The following is a 21,930-nucleotide window of genomic DNA, read 5'->3' on the forward strand; positions in this document are numbered from 1 at the left end:
ACAGGAACTTTATCCCCATCTACAGTACGTAACAGGTTTGATTGGGCAGGTCCAGCTCGGTTGGCAGATCCCCTAGTATTGACTAGCCAGGTGGCCTTTGCCAAATGCGTATCCCAGTTTTTGAATGTCCCAGCGCCCATTGCTTTCAATGTAGTCTTTAACAGTCCATTGTATCGTTCAACTTTCCCGGAGGCTGGTGCATGATAGGGGATGTGATACACCCACTCAATACCATGTTCTTTGGCCCAAGTGTCTATAAGGTTGTTTCGGAAATGAGTTCCATTGTCTGACTCTATTCTTTCTGGGGTACCATGTCGCCATAGGACTTGCTTTTCAAGGCCCAGGATAGTGTTCCGGGCGGTGGCATGAGGCACAGGGTATGTTTCCAGCCATCCGGTGGTTGCTTCCACCATTGTAAGTACGTGGCGCTTGCCATTGCGAGTTTGAGGGAGTGTGATGTAATCAATCTGCCAGGCCTCTCCATATTTATATTTCAGCCATCGTCCTCCATACCAAAGAGGCTTTGACCGTTTGGCTTGCTTGATTGCAGCACATGTTTCACAGTCATGAATAACCTGTGCTATAGCGTCCATGGTCAGGTCCACCCCTCGATCACGAGCCCATCTGTATGTTGCATCTCTACCTTGATGGCCTGAGGTGTCATGGGCCCATCGGGCTATAAATAATTCACCTTTATGCTGCCAATCCAGATCCACCTGAGCTACTTCAATCTTAGCAGCCTGATCCACCTGCTGGTTGTTCTGATGTTCTTCAGTAGCCCTATTCTTGGGCACATGAGCATCTACGTGACGTACTTTCACAGCCAGGTTCTCTACCCGAGCAGCAATATCTTGCCACAATGCAGCAGCCCAGATGGGTTTGCCCCTACGCTGCCAGTTGTTTTGCTTCCATTGCTGTAACCATCCCCACAGGGCATTTGCTACCATCCATGAATCGGTGTAGAGATAGAGAACTGGCCATTTTTCTCGTTCAGCAATGTCTAAAGCCAGCTGAATGGCCTTCACTTCTGCAAACTGACTCGATTCACCTTCTCCCTCAGCAGCTTCTGCAACTCGTCGTGTAGGACTCCATACAGCAGCCTTCCATCTTCGATGCTTCCCCACAATACGACAGGACCCATCAGTGAACAGGGCATATTTCTTTTCATTTTCTGGTAACTGGTTGTACAGTGGGGCTTCTTCAGCACGACCCACCTCCTCCTCTGATGATATCCCAAAGTATTTACCTTCTGGCCAGTCCATAATCACTTCCAATATTCCTGGGCGACTGGGGTTTCCTATTCGAGCCCGCTGAGTAATCAGTGCAATCCACTTGCTCCATGTAGCATCAGTTGCATGATGCGTAGAAGAGACCCTTCCCTTGAACATCCAGCCTAGTACCGGCAATCGGGGTGCTAGGAGGAGCTGCGCTTCAGTACCGACCACCTCTGAAGCAGATCGAACTCCTTCATATGCTGCCAGTATCTCCTTTTCAGTTGGAATATAGCGGGCCTCAGACCCTCTGTATCCCCGGCTCCAAAACCCCAGGGGCCGACCTCGAGTTTCCCCAGGTTCTTTCTGCCAGAGGCTCCAGGTGGGGCCATTCTCCCCGGCTGCAGTGTAGAGCACATTCTTTACATCTGGTCCTGTTCGAACTGGCCCAAGGGCTACTGCATGGACTATTTCCTGCTTAATTTGTTCAAAGGCTTGTTCAGGGCCCCATTCAAACTCATTCTTCTTACGGGTTACTTGGTAGAGCGGGTTTACAATCAGACTGTAATTTGGGATGTGCATTCTCCAAAACCCCACAACACCTAGGAAAGTCTGTGTTTCTTTTTTGTTAGTTGGTGGAGACATAGCTGTTATTTTGTTGATCACATCCATTGGGATTTGACGACGTCCATCTTGCCATTTTATTCCTAAAAACTGGATCTCTCGTGCAGGTCCTTTGACTTTATTTTGTTTTATGGCAAAACCGGCTTTCAGAAGGATTTGGACTATTTTCTTCCCTTTCTCGAAAACTTCCTCTGCTGTGTCACCCCACACAATAATGTCATCGATGTACTGCAGGTGTTCAGGAGCTTCCCCCTGCTCCAGTGCAGACTGGATCAGCCCATGGCAAATGGTAGGGCTGTGTTTCCACCCCTGGGGCAGTCGATTCCAAGTATATTGGACTCCCCTCCAAGTGAAAGCAAACTGTGGCCTGCACTCTGCTGCTAGAGGGATGGAGAAAAATGCATTAGCGATATCAATTGTGGCGTACCACTTGGCTGCCTTCGATTCAAGTTCGTACTGAAGTTCCAGCATGTCCGGCACTGCAGCACTCAGTGGTGGCGTCACTTCGTTCAGGCCACGATAGTCCACTGTTAGTCTCCACTCGCCATTAGACTTTCGCACTGGCCATATGGGACTATTGAAAGGTGAATGAGTCTTGCTGATCACTCCTTGGCTCTCCAATTGATGAATTAGCTTATGGATGGGAATCAGGGAGTCTCGGTTAGTGCGATATTGCCGCCGGTGCACAGTTGTGGTAGCAATTGGCACTTGCTGTTCTTCGACCCTCAGCAACCCCACAACAGAGGGGTCCTCTGAGAGACCAGGCAAGGTAGATAATTGTTTAATGCCCTCTGTCTCTAAGGCAGCTATACCAAAAGCCCACCGGAACCCTTTTGGGTCCTTGCAATATCCTCTTCTGAGATAGTCTATGCCAAGGATACATGGAGCATCCGGGCCAGTCACTATACGGTGCTTTTCCCACTCATTCCCAGTCAGACTCACTTCAGCCTCCAATACAGTCAACTGCTGAGATCCCCCTGTCACTCCACAAATACAGATGGGCTCTGGTCCTTTATAGCTCGATGGCATTATAGTGCATTGTGCACCGGTGTCTACTAAAGCCTTATACTTCTGTGCGTCTGATGTGCCAGGCCATTGAATCCACACAGTCCAATAAACTCGATTATCCCTTTCCTCCCCCTGGCTGGAGGCAGGGCCTCCCTAATCCTGGTCGGAATCTTCTTCGTTTCTGTGTTTGAAGGACTGTCTGCTGGAAGTTGGAGCAGCAAACTTTTCAGAGAATCCCTTCTTCCTGATTGTTTTCTTTTGCAACTCACGTACCCGTGCCTCTAGGGTCGCGGTAGATTTTCCATCCCATTTTCTCATGTCCTCTCCATGGTCTCGTAAGTAAAACCACAGGGTAGCACGGGGTGAGTACCCACCATATCGTCTTCCTTGTGTGGATGAACGACTACCCCTGATAGCTGAGACACTGCTCTGTACAGGTACGGAGGAGAATAATCTCTCTTCAAGTTGGTGAACCTTTTCAGAAAGTTTCTCCACAGTGTTCTCTTTTGGTCGGTGGACACTGGTTGGTTCAGGTGGGGATGAAGATAGATTCTCTTTAAGTTGGTGGAACTCTTCAGAAAGTTTCTCCACAGCTGAGACGCAGGCCTGTAAGGAAGAGGAGAGACTTTCTTCGTACTGCCGGAGTTGTTTAGCCACTTCATCCACTGTGGGTTCCTCATCCTCTTTCCAGGCCATTATTGCCAATGAGCTGGCATATGATGATGGTGCACTCCGTACAAACTTCCGCCACATGGGTCGCGTACACCTGACTTCATCTGGATCTTTGGATGTTTGTCTGAGGTCTGGATCCTCATAAATCACTTCCCGTACGGCTAATTCCCTCAGATACTGGATTCCCTTCTCCATAGTGGTCCACTTGCCTGGTAGACATAAAAGTTCTTCCTTGAAGGGATACCTTTCCCTCACAGCTGAGAGGAGACGCCTCCAGAGGCTGTGAGATTGTGCTCCATCTGCAATTGCTTTGTCAATGCCTGCATCTCTAGCAAGGGATCCCAGTCGCTTGGCTTCCCTGCCATCTAATTCCACACAATTGGCTCCAGTGTCCCAGCATCGGAGCAGCCAGGTGACAAGCTGCTCACCTATACAGCGACCAAAATCTTTTCGCACATCTCGTAACTCACGCTCGTTTAGGCTTCGGGTAGTTACTGTTGATTTTTCGGCATCCTCATCTTCCTCCTCCTGAACCCTTGATGGCCCAGCGTCGTCGTCGTCTCCGTCGTCTCTATACCTAGATTTGGCAGAAGACTCTCTGCATTCTAAACGACCTGAATCTCTATACCATTTTTTCACCTTCTCTACAGGGGCAGCTTGCACTGCTACTGCTCGTTTCTCTGACCTTGTTACAGGGTCTGCCACAGAGGTTGGAATACCCTCCGCAGGGTCAACTTGCACTGCTACAGCTCGTTTCTCTGACCTTGTTATAGGGTCTGCCACAGAGGTTGGAATACCCTCTGCAGGGTCAACTTGCACTGCTACAGCTCGTTTCTCTGACCCAGCTACAGGAGCTGGAGCGGCTGCAGGAACCGGAGCTGGAGCGGCTGCAGGAACCGGAGCTGGAGCGGCTGCAGGAACCGGAGCTGGAGCGGCTGCAGGAACCGGAGCTGGAGCGGCTGCAGGAACCGGAGCTGGAGCGGCTGCAGGAGCTGGGACTGGGGCGGCTTCAGGAGCTGGGACTGGGGCGGCTTCAGGAGCTGGGACTGGAGCGGCTTCAGGAGCTGGGACTGGAGCGGCTGCAGGAACCGGAGCTGGAGCATCTGCAGAAGCTGGGACTGGAGCGGCTGCAGAGTCCACCGTAGGGGTCACAGTGGCCGTTGGATCTGTCACGGGACTTGGAGTGGCCGCAGGGTCTGTCACTAAGTTGATAGCAGTATCCATGGCAGCTCGATAGGCATGAGCCAGGCCCCAGCATGTTACAATGATTTGTGTTACTTTGGAACTTCCCGAATCGCGACACCTTTTATTCAAGCATTCTGCCAGTTTTTGAGGATTTTGCACTTGTTCAGGGGTGAATTTCCAAAACACTGGGGGTGCCAACTGGTCTAGATGCCTGCCCATATCCTCCCATACTCCCTGCCACCCACAACTATACTGCCTCCGGGCAGATCTCCGGATGAGCTTCCTAAGTAGTTGTTTAACTTTAAGCAGAACCTGAAGTGCATTCAGGAGGCAGAACAACAGGACTATGCTGGTCTGAGTATCCCAAGGATATTCAATATCTTGGAGAGCTATTGTAATAAACTCGGAGGATAAGAGGGTGGTGAAGGAGGAAGGGAGAGTGATCAAGGAGGGTACAGGGGTGGTGAAGGAGAAAGGGAGAGTGATCAAGTAAGAAAAATTATCTTCCCCTTTCCCCTCCACAGATTGACTCCCTAATGAAAAAAGGCAACAGATACAATTGCTAATGGTTTCCAAAATACAGTTTCCAAAGTATAGAATCGAAGATGTTACTGAGTACAAATACCAGGTTAGAGTCATGGCCAGATATTTCATCATCTCATAAGCCACTGATACAACACACAGTACCATAATGGTCTGAAACCAGGGCCCGGAGAGGATAAACAACATGACAGAGAGCACATACGGAAAATAACGTGCTATAATACTCAATTTGGAAAACAGGCGCAGCACAGTTGAGATTAAAGCAATCAGCATTATGACAAGTGACTATTAAGCAGGTCTAATACTTATACCAATTTTAGTTTAACACACTCTGGTCAGATCTGCCGTTATCTCAACCTTTCGAGCCCCACGTTGGGCGCCAAAATGACTGTCGTGGTTTAACCCGGCTGGCAGCTAAACACCACGCAGCCGTTCGCTCACCCTCCCCCCTCCCTCTCTGGGACGGGGGAGAGAAATGGAAAGTGAAGCTCGTGAGTTGAGATAAAGACAGTTTAATAAGACAGGAAAATAATAATAATAATAATAATAATAATACAATGATGATAATAGTACTACTACTAATAATATGTACAAACAAGTGATGCACAATGCAATTGCTCACCACCCGCTGACCGATGCCCAGCCTAACCCCGAGCAGTCCGGCCCCCTCCCCCCGGCTAGCCACCCCTATATATTGTTTAGCATGACGTCAGATGGTATGGAATACCCCTTTGGCTAGTTCGAGTCACCTGTCCTGGGTCTGTCCCCTCCCAGCTCTTACTGCACCCCCAGCCTGCCTGTTGGCAGGACAGAGCAAAAGTCTGAGGTGTCCTTGGCTTGGTATAAGCACTGCTCTGCAACAATTAAAACATCGGGGTGTTATCAGCACTCTTCTCATCCTAAGCCAAAACACAGCATTCCACCAGCTACTAGGAAGAAAATTAATTCTGTTCTAACTGAAACCAGGACAAGGAGTCCTCCTATTACATCTGAAGGAACTGTTTCTCATAACGGGCATGGTTATTACAAATTATACTGTCCGTGCAAAATAATTTTTCTTCTCCATGGAGGAAACTACTGAAGTTGTGTCTAAAAAACACAAGTACATTAAAAAGAAAAAGAATGTCATATACAGGAAAAAGCATAATGTGGCTAACTTGTGTTTAAAAAATCGTATTGGTCGTACAATGTTCATACTTACCTACAAGAGAATCATATTTCAACACTTTTAAACTACAGATATGAGCTCATAATTTTACTTCAACAAGTACAAATAAAGACCTGCCTGATACCACTTCTTAGAAGTTGCTGTTATGGGTAATATAATTGCTTAAGCAAATGAGTATCAGTGGGTACAGGCATGAAATAGAACCAGTCAGAACCCAGAGCTAATAGAGGTGCTCTCTGCAGTAGTACTTAATTATGTTATTAATTATCAAGTTAAAGCTAGCAAAAAACTTTCCCTCTTAGCAACCTTTATCTTGTTTTGATTCACGCACCCTAACGGGAATAACTGAAGTCTGCCAGCCTGCAGAAAAGAAACACACTGCTTTGTAAATACTGTCTGAAGAGTGTGGAACTCTTGCCATTTGGCGCAAAAGACACTTTTTTTTTTTTTTTTTTTTTTAAATACTTGAAGTAAAATTTGCAGGGAAACCACTTACACATCTAAAACTAACCTTCAGCAAGTTTAGCACATTTTTATGTCAGGCTTCTCATAAATTAGATCAGCCTTCCTCACTGGTGACCACATCTACAGCTTGGTTAGTTAAAAGCTTTTGCAAAACTAAAAAGGAAACAAAAAGGAGGAAATAGGAAGAAACACATTTGCAATAAATTATCTCGAATCTTTAGGCAACTGCACTCCAAACGTCTCAAAATATTTCAAATAGAAAATGTTGGTTTAGATTTCGCTATTGATTTATTTTTAGCACTAAAGTTACTGTAGGGGAAAAGAAAAGAAGAGAAACAATCATAATGGTTCAGATGTTTGTTTAAAATATGCAGGAAGTGATGCTAGCTCTTTGTGGAACAGTATAAAGAAATATCAACGAAATTTCAGCACAGAAAAAAACAGCATCCTCTTCAGTTATGCCTGCAATCCCAGAACTCTTAATTAACCAGGTAACTGTTTTTCTTTAGATGGTCTGTCAGTTTCTTCATTGCCACCTGAAGCATCATCATATCTGTGGGACCGCTACGTACCATTGCTCTTGTAAATATATAAATACGCCATTATAGAAGAAAATATAATTTAAAGGCCTTTAGTAGCCTGAGCATGCCATTCATATTATTAGGGCACGTTAGAAAATTATCTGCTGGTGAAAACAAAGTGATGATTTTGAGAAAACAGGAGGGGAGACAAGCTGAAATCTGAAATTTCTCATGAGAGATTCTTATGCTGCTTCAGTTCAGAACTTTCTTGTAAAGAAGTCTAACTATACTTACTATGGATAAAACAGCACACAGGCATGTAATTCAAGCAAGCAACCACAGAAGCTTTAATCCTGGCATCTTCTACCTGTAGGTGCATCACTGTATAAATTTAATCCTGATTTGACAGGATTTTTTTTTCCCCATAATAAATAGAATTGTTTCCCACACCATGTGGCAACTTAACAAATTATTGCCATATATACATTAGGAAAAGCATATTAAACTGCTGTATCATATGGAAAAGCAACAAACAGTGGTGCTTGGGAAAGCCTTCTACCTGCATAAAGGTTTTGGTGGAAGGGTGGCATGGAGATGAGAAGGTGAGTTAATCACAACTATGAGAGAGAAAAATAGGTTAATACCAATATCTGTGCTAAGATCTATGCTGTTCTTTTCTTTATTTCAATATTGACCTGCTCCTGAGTTGCCCCTTCTCATCAGATATTCACAACTTTTCTCCATTACCAAGGCCTTGCCACAATTTTTTCACCCTACATATAGCATCTTTATTTTCTCAGAATCAACATTTGCAAAATGTGGAACCGATGAGCACGTAGTTTTATAGATTTCTACCTCCCTTCCACACTTCTGCTTCTTTGCTTTCACACCCTCTAGCTTTCCTCCATTTCCCTACTGTGTCCCTCTCCACTCTCTCACACGATCACTACATCATACAGTGCTTTCTTCATCCTGATTATCCCTCTTCCTAAGCTGCACCTTCCTCCTCTTTCCCCCTTATAAAGGCAATATAGGTAATAGAGGGAAATATATATCTGGGATAAATACATGGCTATAGGAAGACACTACCCAAAGTTCTGGAAGTAATTGCTACTATTATCTAAAACCGACAGCTTTGATAGAAAAACACATAAATTATATCATCTTGACATGGAAATCCCCGTAGAGGAAATTAAATATGATCTCTAACCACAACACTCAAAATGAACACCTCAGAATGGAAAAAAGCTTCTTCTGATAAAATGAAGTTAAGAAACGAGAGGGAGCTAGAAGTATAGAGGAGTTTCCCCTCATGAAGTGTTTAGCATCTGGGCCTTCCCTATCTCTCTTTGAGGTTTCTTTCCGAGTGCAAAGTGAGGACAGATGTACAACATTGTAACTTTATACTTAACAACTTTCTCCTGTTTTATTGTTTGTGACTTTAAATGATCCTGTATTATAGTCTGTAGTACAGAAATAACAGAGAAGTTTTAACAAAGCATAGATCACCTCGAGCATTTTGGTTATTCCACTGTCAACATTAACTTAGTTCTTTTACCCAATAAAATTTTATGCCTGTTTGAGAAAAGACATCAAAGTTAATATTTTATCATTAACTATCTGTATCAAAGCCTTTGTGACCTGAAGTCTGCTCATTGGACTTCTGTAACATGTTTTTTCCATCCACCAAAAGAAAGTTGATGCTGACAAATTGCAAATGTCAGGAGGGACTTAGCTTTCTTGTCCAGTGCTCAGTTGGCTTGACTTCAGCATCTGAACAGATCCAGTGAACAACTGGCACAGGTTCTTCCCCAACATAGTAGTTCATGCCAAACAATTCACTTCAACTGCCAATCACCATGCATTTCAGGAAATATTACAACTATAGAACCAGGCCTCTTTGCTAGTGTCCCATAAGTTTCCTTTGAAATAAGGGAGCAGATAATTCCCACATATCTTCATTTCTGTATATGAAGGAAGCAGTCTGAAAATCCTTTTATCTATTTTAGTATCCTTTTTCTCTTATTCAGGCTATAAATAGAACACACTGCTATCTCCTTTTAGGTTCTTGATTTCTCCTCTTAATTCTGAAGGTGTTTTTTTGTGTGTGTGCGTGCGTTAAAAACAAACAAACAAACAAAACTTGCCAGTTCTTTATTCTTAGTGGATTAGCCCAGTCCACCTCCGCCACACAGCTTGGATCACTGACATCATATCGCCACACTTACCAGCTCCAGGCCTTTATAGTCCCAGCGAGCCACTGCATCACTGTTTCACCAGCTTTAGCTCAAACCTACAATATTCTTTCTATATGAGCTTCCTCATATAATTTTCCAGCACAGTTGAAGATTTGACAAAATACTAATGTCAATTTTATTTTTAAACTGATTCCAAAATATAGAATTAAGCTACGTCTCAGAAGTTGTTGGTTTTTGTTTGTTCGCTTCATCAAGAAATTCTCTCAGTAACACTGAGGATTTCATCCCTATAGCTCTGTGGTGCAATGAAAGAAATAGATGGGGAAAATAAGAAGTTCACAATAAGCAATAGTGGAGGCTCTATTCAAAATATGAAATAGAGTACAAAAGTCAGTATCAGATATCACGAAAAATATTTTTAGTTTTAATGTTTACGGTACTATGACCACCACCAATCATTCAACTTACTGACGTCATTTACCCTTTCAACAAAGCATTTAAGTAACATCTTTTCTACTTAAACCCTTTGTTGAAGAAGCTCTGAGACAACACATTTATACACTCCTTAATACAAACTCGCTCTCCATCTGTACTTCTGCAAAATTCAGATTTTCAATAACTCTATCTATTGTAGTAAAAAAAATAAAAATAAAAATAAACAAGTGTACATCACCTCAGTCTTGCTAATTTACTTTTAGATCTGAAAACACCAATTTTACTCCGTTTTTAAAATCACACTGTATGTTAAACTGATTATGCTAAATTGTCTCCCTAGCCAATAGTAAGTCAGCCAATCACCTGAACAAAAGTTGTGTGTTCTTGTTTGTTTGTTTTTATACACACACGGCCTTTTAGCAAATTACGAAATTAAAGTTTCCATTCTGTATTTGTTTTACTGTGATTTTAGCACTCACAGATCATGTTTTAACTACAAAGTCATGCAGCAAAAGGATAAAGCAGGAGGGAATATTAAAACAACACCAAACTTACCCCTCTGAAATTCCAGCTCTTAGTTGAAGGAAACAAGGAAATATTGTTCTGTTGCTGTTGTTTTGGCCTACAAGATGAAACAAGGAAAATTATTTACCATTACAAAATCATTTATCATTACATTTTCAGCCATCATTATTTTCTACATCAACGATAGAGTGACAACAGAAGAGAGAAAAGAAAAACACAGATTTCAAGTACTAAGACACCTTAGATTTCCTTGGCTGTAATTCTGACAGGTTTCACTCTTCAGTTTAGAAAAACATTTCAATTTAGATTGAGCAATAAGGGACATTGCAGCCTCACAAGTCTTCAGAGGTGGACTGGCTTGATGTTTCGCAGTAACTTCATTACTCCTACTGATTTTCAGCCAGTAGAGATGACCCTGACCTGAACAGCATGGGTTTGCGAAAGCTGTAGCTGTGCCATGCACTGTGCAGTGTGCCAGCTGGGCTGGGCAAGATCACCAAGGAGCTCTCAGCCCTAATGGTGACGCAAGGTATGCAAGGCACCAATGTAAAGCAAGCTAGCCATACCTTTATGCTAACATCCAGAGAAGCTGACTACAGTTTATACTCGTTCCAAAACCTTCCTACCCTGTAATTACCACTGCACAATTATTTCTGAAAGGTAACTATAACATTATCCACTTCACTCTTAACAAGTGCTTTCCATTCATTAAGATCTTGAAGTAAGATCTTAAATTGTTTTGCAAAGGTATGCAAACATTGCTGAGATTTGACACATGAAGTCAGATCAAAGCTTGACTGACCTGCTGAAGTTGACCAAACCAACAAATAATTTGTTGGCGGGACCTACTATTGTGCACACAGCAACTCAAGCCATGCAATTACAGAGATTACAGGTTAAAAAACAGTGAATTAAACAGCTGCCTGTCAAACCTCCTCTCCATCCAACCATAACAGAACAGATGTTTTTGCAGTTAAAGCACTAATCTAGCATGGAAGATCTGGGAGTAGATCCTTCTGTGTAGAATTCCTGAGGGACTTCAGCACACTGTGTCCCAGTTTCTCTTCTGTAGTCAGGAGTAAGCAATAATTATCTTAGTCTTCTGTCTATTTTGGTGTAAAATATGTTGCACATGGACATTTTCATATTATGTACATTAAAAGATGTCATAGAGCTAAGATCACAATAGCCATTTTTACAGGTTAACGTAACAAAAGTCATAAAATATCATGACAACTGAGTTGTTACAACTCAAACCTTGGTGTTAATATTTTCAGTTTTTCATTCTAGTAGACAGCCAACCATAAAGGATATCAATATTTCAAGCACAGTGATGAAGTCATTAAAAACCACAAAGAGCATACAGTACAGATTTTATAGATTATCCATTAAGAAGTTCTCATACAGCAGTTTTCCAAGTTCAGATATTAAGAAATTGAATGTCTAACACAAGATCCTCAGTGGAACTGTAACTGCATTATGGAAAAAAAAAAAAAAAAAACAAAAAACACGTGATCAACAATTGACACAGATTTCAATTATCCTAACAGTGTTTTACATCCTTTTTGTTCACTGCATGCACAAATGATCTCCAAAAAGAACCAGAGTCCTCCAAAAAGAACTAGAGTCAGGATCTCCAAGATGCATCGTGTGCTTTCTATACAGTTGTGCTCCTTAGTAATTTTTCAAGAAATGTCACACTTAAAATATCAAAGAAAATGCAGAAATATAAGTTTAACGCTATTCATGCGTATATTTTCCCAGTTTATTAAGACCACCAGCACAAGCTGTATTTTAATTAAGCTGAATATAGGGGAAACAAAGATATTTCAACTTGAATAAGTATGAGAGGATTGACAATAGTTTACAAAACAGGGAAAAAACAAGGTAAATGAAAGTTTCCTAACAAATTACTTCTCTCCACAATAACAAATTACTTCTCATCTTTTAACGAGAGCCAGGGACTATGCTAAGAAATAAACTGGCTGTATTACTGTGTACTCTAAACTGAAGGCCATCCCTTAAAAGAAGTCTGATGACTAACAATTTATCATCCATCTGTATGTAACCTTCCCATTCAATGAAAGCATCCCAGACCTCACGGCAACAGTCACTAAGTCTTCACAGAGAAGATGCTTAATATTACATCTATAATTTGCCTGTTTTCATAATGGTTGTCCTCCTTGCTTGTCTTATCAGTTAGGGATCTTACTTTATTTTGGTGAGAACAAACCTCTTTATTATTCATAATGATATGCTAATTCCTTTCTTATTAATAGTATCACTATTAAAGAGCCCTAAATGCAGGAAAACCAAGACAGTTTTAACAAAAGGAGTGCTTAATTAACGAGCTAGTAAAACTTAAAGTCACTGTATGCCTTTCCAATACTTACTGGGCTGAGACCTATAGGATGTAACCAAATTCTTTTTATTTATATATATATATATATATATATATATATATATATATAACCTATTACTTCCCTATTATATCCAAAATGCATTCAGAAAAGAGATGCCCATAAATCATACAAAGAAACCACTTTCAATGAAACAGAAAGCAACAAAATCAGTCTGGGGAGAACCTTTAATCAAGCTTCATATCATTACTAAGACTGACAGAAGAGAGCCTTCCAAAATGCAAGATGAAACAATTGCTCAACAAATAGAAACAATTGCTCTCTTGGGCCCCTACAATGGACCAGGAAAACATCATCAGAGGCATTCAAATTCTACAATGTATTCAAATTGTAAGATGTGGGAACAACAGTAAATACATCAACTCCAATTTCCCATCACAAACAACCATTTCGTATAGCCCACCTCAATCTTATCAAGACCTTAAAACTACAAAAGCACTGTCCTCTTATCTTACAGAAAGACTGTTCTAGAAATCTTACTATTCCCATACCTAGAAACCATGTAGGCTAAATATATTCATCTGCCATGGCAAGCACTACAAATCAGCATTTTTCAGCTGAATGTGCCCTTAACCCAGAGCAACGTAAAATGCAAACAGATTCTCAACTATGCCTCAACAAAACATAGTTCTAGCAAAAACACGACCTCATTTGCAGTTCTCAGTTTGGTCCTTCACTATCTTCAAGCTATTTTATTCTGTGTCTTCCCAACAGTCTATCAATATTGGTTAGAATCATACTGGAAAATAATTACAGTACTGTAGATTTGGGCAAAGACATTTAAAATTACTGTCTTACTTTTTTTCTACAGGGCACTGCTACAAAGAGTATTCTGTTTACTGGATAAATCTTCCCTGAATTGCAAAGGAATAAAAGCTAATTAATAAACAGTCTGACTGCATTATAAAAATGTTATCGAAATACTATTTGATATTTTAAATACAAAAACAAAAAGCTAACAGAATAGCCATTAAAGCTTATGCTTTGATAATAGGGATACTGCGTCAATAGGTGAATTAAAGTCCCTTCCTTTGGAAATAAAATAGTTTATTGACCAGACCAATAATTAAAATCATCACTGGCATAAGTAGGTATCAGAGACAACAAATTAAAAATATTCACGCAAGGATGGAAAGTGGAGACAAATTAATGGGCACAAGCAGTGATGAACACATCTGATCCTGAGAGACTCAGACTCTCTAGTAAGGCTTTTTCAGATGTCAAGAACAAGACAGGGATGGTTCTTGTAACTACATGAAATGTGACTGACACTCTTGAAATATATATAATATATGATTAGAGACTAGATAATGGCTGGGACAAAAGGAATTACATGCCAGGTGACAGAAAGAGAAAAATTGCTTCCTGGAATTACTTATAACAGTAATCTCAAGGCTGCCATTTATAATACCCGGTCTTTCTTACAGATGGATACGCCTTTTCATTTAAGTAAAAGTTACCAAAACCTTTTCTCCCTAGTACTGGAGTTTTAAGAATGAAAGACTAGAAGGTCAGTGTGGAACATTGAATTGAAAATAAAGATGCATGTTATTTGGCTTAAAGTATGTTCAGTATATTTATATTGTGGGGGGCGGGGAGCAGCAATTCGTAGTAAACCAGCATCATCATAACTGCTTGTCTGGAAACAAAACATTGATCTTTCTTAAAAAGATTTTGCAAAAAATGTCCACTATGTTTTACATTTACTGAGCTCAGTAACTATATACCTAGTGCGTTCCAATACTGCCCTGGAACTTAGAGCAAAGCTTGAATTCTTTGCTTCTTGCCTATCACCAGTAGCAGTAACATTTCCAGGGCAGATTAGCAAAACTAGAGTTTCAACAACAATTGATCATGACCCACAACTATTCTTGCTGCGTAAAACTCTGGACAGAACCCAGACATGTCCCCCAAATATTTGTTGACAAAGGTTAAAAAACAAAACAAAACAAAACACCTGTAAGTCATAAAATAAGACCTTTGTCCTTAAAACATGTGGGATTTTCTGTTTAGGTTCACACGCACACACACACACACTACAAATAGAAATAATAAAAATATCTGCTGGACAAAGATACCCTTACTGAAATTTTTAGATAGACACCAAATCAACATGCCTCCCAGAATAAATCAGTGCATTTTTTGTGCAACCTGTGCTACACTGCAGGTCACTGACAATAAACAGAATATAAAAGAATCTAAAGACCAAAACATCCACCGACTGTTGTACAGTTTTTATTACACTTCCAAGAGGAAAAGACTTACATATCTTGATGCACAATGAGATAGATGAAGGATTTACATTACTTTATGTTAAGCTCATGTAACTTGCATCTTCAGCTGATCCTGCAGTCTTTCTGTACACACAGCACTATCATTTTTTTTAGATATGAATATCCAAGCTATGTGCTTAAAACACTCAACTGCTGCATCTATTTGAAGAAAAAAAAAAAAAAGTGCATTTCAGAAATCTACATGAATACTCAAAAAAAAAAAAAATGGAAAGCTTAAACCACTTAGAGACAAAGTAAAAATTCTTTTCAAACTGCAAAAATTGTTGTTTCTACATTTGTGAATATTTTACAAAGATATAGTTAAATAACAAATAGTACTTACTGCTCAGAACTATTCTTTGTAATATCAGCTCAACCTCACAAAAGTGTACAATAATACACTGTTAATAAAAACATACTTATTTTAACATACTAGGGTATATTTCTGCTAATGAATTGCAAAATATTCCAAAGCAGTTTACCTGGCAAAGCCAAAGATTTACAAGAGCTCTTTTAGCTTTGAATGATGGTTTTGAACAACACCAATTCTCTTGGATGTTTTAAGTTACAGATAACAATAAATTTGGGGACCATCAGCATTGATTTGAAAAGCAGAGAAAAAATGTGGTTTAATAAAAACACTGACTCCTTCACCTGAAGTATCAAACGTCATTCCTTTTCTATACAAAGCCTGCACACTTTAGCACCAAAAGGAGAATGTGTAAAACTTCCTCTATTTTCCAAGGGGAAGAAGTTGACTTTGAGTAGAATTCGACTGAGAAATTTTAAGTTCTTATGAAGATTTTACTTGCTACACTTCTGAAAGACAAAGTATCTCAAAATGACCGTGTTTGTGCTTAATTTACCGAAGTTTAATTCTGCAGAGGTGAGCTCTTTAAGAGCTACTCTATGTAGAGTCCATAACCAGACAATTGGAAAAAAATATCCACTTAGGTAAACAGGACTAGACAGTTAATACCTACAGAGAAACATAAAATATCCACCAAGGAAAAAAGCAGATGAAGGATTTTTAGTTGGTGTGCTAACTTCCTGAATACTGACAATCTTCTACTGTCCCATCATCATGAACTGAGTGTCATAAACAGTATAAAAGAAAAACAGCCCTTGTGAATCTGGGTGTATGCAGACAAAAGCCTGCACTACCGAAGCAGGTACAAATACCAGTGAATTGTTCTGAAGAAAGCATGGGAAAAGAGTAGGTGTGGGACATGCTTGTTTATACAATGAACCAATTCCCAGCACTGCAAAATATCCCATCACTACTAAAACCCAAAGGAGCTACATAACATATCTTTCAATTTCTGCATTTGATTTATTTTCTTTAAATATTAATACTAATTTTATTAACTAGAAAAAAAAAAAAAAAGCATCTGAAGAGGCTCTGAAGTAAAGTTCTACATTTTGATTAAAAAACAAAACAAAACAAACAAAAACAGATTCCTAGTGATGTACTATCTCAGCTTCTAGGAAAACACTGGCTTGGAGCTAAGCTGTAAACATAAATTATTTCTTCATTTTTAACTACTGCACGTTAACGTAATAAATTGCATTTGAGATATCCCACTATAAATGCATCCCCTTGACATATATGAACCATATTCACAGTTGAAATAGCCCTTGCTACCAGCCAACAGAAGGACACAGTGTTACAGTGGTGTTTTTTTTTTGTTCGGTTGGTTGTGGTTTTTTTTGTTTGTTTGTTTGTTTGTTTGTTTTGTTTTGTTTTTTGTTTTTTTTTTTTTTGTTTTTTTTTTTTTTGTTTTTTGTTTGTTTGTTTTGTTTTGTTTTTTTGTTGTTGTTCTTTTTTTTTTGTTTTGTTTTGGTTTTTTTTTGCTGTTTGACAAGGTATAGCTGAATTAATGCCAGGGACAATGAGAAGGGCACCCTGTATTATAAGAAAATATCACCATTTCATTAATATTGTAAAACATAAGAAAGATTATTCACTGGCTGGCTTTGAATGTGGATGCTCAAATTATTCCTACAGTATTTCAATCATACCAGGAAGAAGACAACCAATAACATGTTAGTTAATTCTCAGTCATTACATCACCTCACCGTAACACAGATATACACTGAATTCTTTACAAAGAGAACAACTCATTAGAAAGGAATGTTTGTTCATCTCCACCCAGCTGTACAGATAAGATCCTCTGGTCCATGTGAAGAAAAAGCTCCAGTGGTAGTGTCTGAACAGTCCCCATCGTGAGAATGCCAGAAGAATCAAGCCTCCAGGCAAAAACTCACAACAATGTTCGTGTTCAAGGAAACAGAAAAAGCTTATTCCATTTTGTTTTCGAAACAGAAAGAAGTTGTCATCGAGAACCTAATGTTGGGAAATCCACTTAATTTAGCAAGACTGGACACTCGTGGATAAGCTAGAAGCAAAAATAGTCAGTGAGAGAAAGCAGACAGGGGATTGTGAGCTTTGTGATATCCAACCAAACAGCATTTTCCCCATCAAGCTATATAGAAGCTACTAACATCCTCAAAATAATCATTCAAGTGTCATCACATAATGTTCTTGATAACAAAAATGAGTGGAAAGCCTTTTTTGTTTGGATTCATATCGTCTAGCTCTCTTTCTGAAGGTAAACATGAATTCCTGTGAAGCTGTGGTTCACTAACAGACAGCTTGAAGGATCAGAAGGACTGAATAGAGAGGGCAGTGCTATTTAAAACAACATTTGGACACAAGTCAATCCAATACGAGATTTTAAAACTCCCATACAACTTTTTCCTTATGCCCCCATTTGCACTTTTATCTTTTTCTGCATTGTAGTTTATATTTCAAGTAAAAATGACCCCAAAGATTTGATTTCTATCAAAAATGTCAGATAAGGTTGTTATGTTGTTACGCCTATAGACAACTTAGAGCTTCCTTTGTACTGAACAGTGAAAAGCACTCCTGCATACCTTTTAAAGATTGCTGCATGATATTCTTCACACCTGCTTCTCAAGGATGTGGCATTACGCCAATCAGTCAAGGAAGGAAGACTCTTTTTATTAAATGCAATCCATTATCAAGGGTTCATAGAATATCCTGAGTTGGAAAGGACCCATAAGGATCATCAAGTCCAACCCCTGGCACCACATAGGTCTGCCCAAAAGTTTAGACCATGTGACTAAGTGCACGGTCCAATCACTTCTTAAATTCAGACAGGCTTCGTGCAGTGACTACTTCACTAGGGAGTCTGTTCCAGTGTGCAACCACTCTCTTGGTGAAGAACCTCTTCCTGATGTCCAGCCTAAACTTTCCCTGCCTCAGCTTAACACTGTTCCCATGGGTCCTATCGCTGGTGATTAAGGTGAATAGGTCAGCGCCTGCCCCTCCACTCCGTCTCGTGAGGAAGTTGTAGACCGTGATGAGGTCCCCCCTCAGCCTCCTATTCTCCAGGCTGAACAGGCCCAGTGACCTCAGCCGCTCCTCATACGTCTTCCCCTCCAGGCCCTTCACCAACTTCGTTGCCCTCCTCTGGACACTCTCCAACAGTTTAATGTCCTTGTACTGTGGTGCCCAGAGCTGCACACAGTACTCCAGGTGAGGCTGCACCAGTGCAGAGCAGAGCGGGACAATCACCTCCCTCGACCAACTAGCGATGCCGTGCTTGATGCACCCTAGGATACGGTTGGCCCTCCTGGCTGCCAGGGCACACTGCTGGCTCATATTCAACTTGCTGTCAACCACAACCCCCAGATCCCTCTCCAGCGTCTCATCGCCCAGTCTGTACATATAGCCAGGGTTGCCCCGTCCCAGGTGCAGGACCTGGCACTTGCCTTTGTTAAACTTCATGCGGTTGGTGATCGCCCAGCTCTCCAATCTGTCCAGATCTCTCTGCAAGGCCTTTCCACCCTCATCTGAGTCCACAACTCCTCCAACTGTGGTGTCATCAGCAAATTTGCTCAGAACTCCTTCTAGTCCTACATCCAAATCATTTATAAAGACATTGAAGAGGACTGGCCCTAAGATGGAGCCTTGAGGGACCCCACTAGTGACCATCCGACAGCCACATGTGGCCCCATTAACCACAGGCCTTTGAGCCCTGCCCGTCAGCCAATTGCTCACCCATCGTATGATGTTTTTGTTAAGTTGTATGCTGGACATTTTGTCCAGTAGGATCCTATGGGAAACTGTGTCAAAAGCCTTGCTGAAGTCCAAAAAGATCATATCAGCTGGTTTCCCCTGGTCAACTAGACAGGTGATCTTATCATAAAAGGAAACCAAATTTGTTAGGCAGGACCTACCCCTCATGAACCCATGTTGGCTGGGACCAATGACTGCATTGTCCCCAGGTGCGCTTCAGTAACTTCAAGGATCATCTTCTCCATAATTTTACCAGGCACTGACGTGAGACTGACAGCCCTGTAATTGCTAGGGTCTTCTTTCTTGCCCTTCTTGAAAATTGGGACAACATTTGCCAGCTTCCCGTCTACTGGGACCTCTCCAGATTCCCAAGATCATTGAAAAATAATTGAGAGAGGTCCTGCAATGATGTCAGCCAGCTCTTTAAGCACCCTGGGGTGAACCCCATCTGGACCCATGGACTTGTATGGATCCATGTGGAGCAGCAAATCCCGCACACGTTCAGGGCCGGTTGGGAGTTTATCATTCCCACCATCATGGTCCTCCAGCTCAGGGCACCCTGGGTCCTGAAGCCCATCATCAGCATTGAAGACAGAGGTGAAGAAGGCATTAAATGTCTCTGCTTTGCCTATGTCATTGTCTGTGAGGAGACCTTCCCCGTCACATAGCAGACCTATGTTTTCTTTGGTTCGCCTTTTTCTGTTCACATATCTATAAAAACCTTTTTTTTTTTTTTTTTTTTTTTTTTTATTGTCTCTCACAGGCATGGCCAGCTTCAACTCTAGTTGGGCTTTGGCCCCTATAAATATGAACAGCATCCCTGTATTACTTCCTCGTCTCCTGACCCTCCTTCCAGCAGCCGTACTCTTTCTTTTTCTATCTAAGCTCCAGTAGAAGATTCCTGGTCAGCCAGGCTGGACTTCTGCCCCACCTGCCTGACTTTTGACTGATATTTTGGAATCGCCTGATCTTGTGCTTTTAGGAGGCAGTGCTTAAAGATTGACCAGCACTGATGGATGCCAATGCCTTCAAAAGTAGCTTCCCAGGGGACCTCGTTGACTAGCTCCGTGAGCAGCCTGAAGTCTGCTTTCCCCATATCCAGGGCTGAAGTTTTGGTGGCAGTTTTCCTTCTGTCACCATAAATTCTCAACTCAACCACTTCATGGTGACTATGACAGAGATGGCTGCCAATTGCCACGTCTCCCACAAGACCGTCTCTGTTTTCCAGCAACAGATCAAGGAAGGCACCTTTCCTAGTTGGTTCCCTTAGCACCTGTGCCAAGAAGTTATCACCTAGGTGCTTTATGAACCTCCTTGGTTGTAACTTTCAGAATGCTGCTTCATTGAGAAGGATTATTCTTGCATGAAGAAGTGTTATATAAGGGGTGACTAGATCTGCTCCTATACTTTTTATAAAGGCAAAGACAGACCAGGCCATCTTATCTTAAGATTTGAACAAGCCTGTCACCACTAGAGCTAATAAACTAACTTTTCCAAGGGCATGCAACCATGGTCGTGACATAACTTCACTGTGTAGTAACCAATTACCTGAAAAGTGCTCTTTCATGTTTATGCCAGTTCAGTCCTCTGCAGTGACTAAAGGATTGCAGATTGTCAGGCCAAATCCCATTTAGCTACTTTGTCATATAGAGTTCAATAGGGTATATGTACAAATCTCACTAAATTTTAAACCTGCAGCACTCTGGGGCTCTGCTCAGGACACAAGCATCTATTTTCCAACGACATAACCGAAACATAGGCAACAGAACTTCTCCCACACTTAAAGCTGACAATAAAAAAAGAACAGAGTATTAAGAAGTGGAAGAAAACAAAAGGGGGGGGGGAATTATTTAACTTACTGATAAGGAGACCTTTCATGGGAATAGGTTTTAATATTTATACCAACTCTGAGGAAAAAGCTTCACACACATACACGCGCACACACACCAACTGTTGTTTTTGGTGCTGTTTTAAAGATTAGCACCCACTGAAATATGCTATTTTTCTCTTTGGTTAATAAGGAACCTGGAAGAGGATACTTTCAGTTCACTAAGAGCACAACAAACCAAGTACAACAAATGAAGCTATGCTCAACAAAGTCTTTAGCATACTTGCAGCTGAAATATGAGCAAGCCTTTTCAGTAATTTGGTACCCAACACAACCAGTTTTCTTTAGTAAACCACTGTTACATCTATATATAGATAGATAGATAATTTATTTTTAACTGAATTATATCATGTGCTCCAAAATGAACTACAGGGGGGCCTCGAATGGAAGTGGAAAGCAATATGTAATGATCAAAATCAAACCATGCAACTTTTATATTTACCATGACATTTTCACTTGTAAGATTTTCACTGGCATTATCAGCAGAATGCACGGTGCAGGAACCCCAATAAAAGAAACAACAACTTCACCTCCATTTCATTTTCATGTCTGCTTCCACAGTAATTCCAATTAAGTTGCCTAAATACCTGTAATAGCAACTATCAGCACCCTGGGCTTGCAAAACATTTTTCTCCTCATATTTCACTAAATGATCTAAATAATTCTTCTTCTGCTTCAACTTTTTTTTT

At 41.0% G+C, this 21,930-nt stretch overlaps 1 protein-coding gene across 2 annotated transcripts in view; it reads right to left on the minus strand.

Annotated features, from left to right (window-relative positions):
* ARHGEF3 (Rho guanine nucleotide exchange factor 3) overlaps positions 1–21,930 on the minus strand; it is a 133,408-nt gene that overhangs the window by 78,570 nt on the left and 32,908 nt on the right. For both annotated transcript variants that reach the window (XM_082767832.1, XM_082767831.1), the window contains one exon: positions 10,586–10,652. In XM_082767832.1, the coding sequence (XP_082623958.1) occupies positions 10,586–10,652 (67 nt within the window). The remainder of the gene's footprint in view (positions 1–10,585; positions 10,653–21,930) is intronic.

The sequence above is a fragment of the Aythya marila genome (genome assembly GCF_965140915.1).
Source record: "Aythya marila genome assembly, chromosome: 10".
In the NCBI taxonomy this organism is placed as follows: Eukaryota; Metazoa; Chordata; class Aves; order Anseriformes; family Anatidae; genus Aythya; species Aythya marila.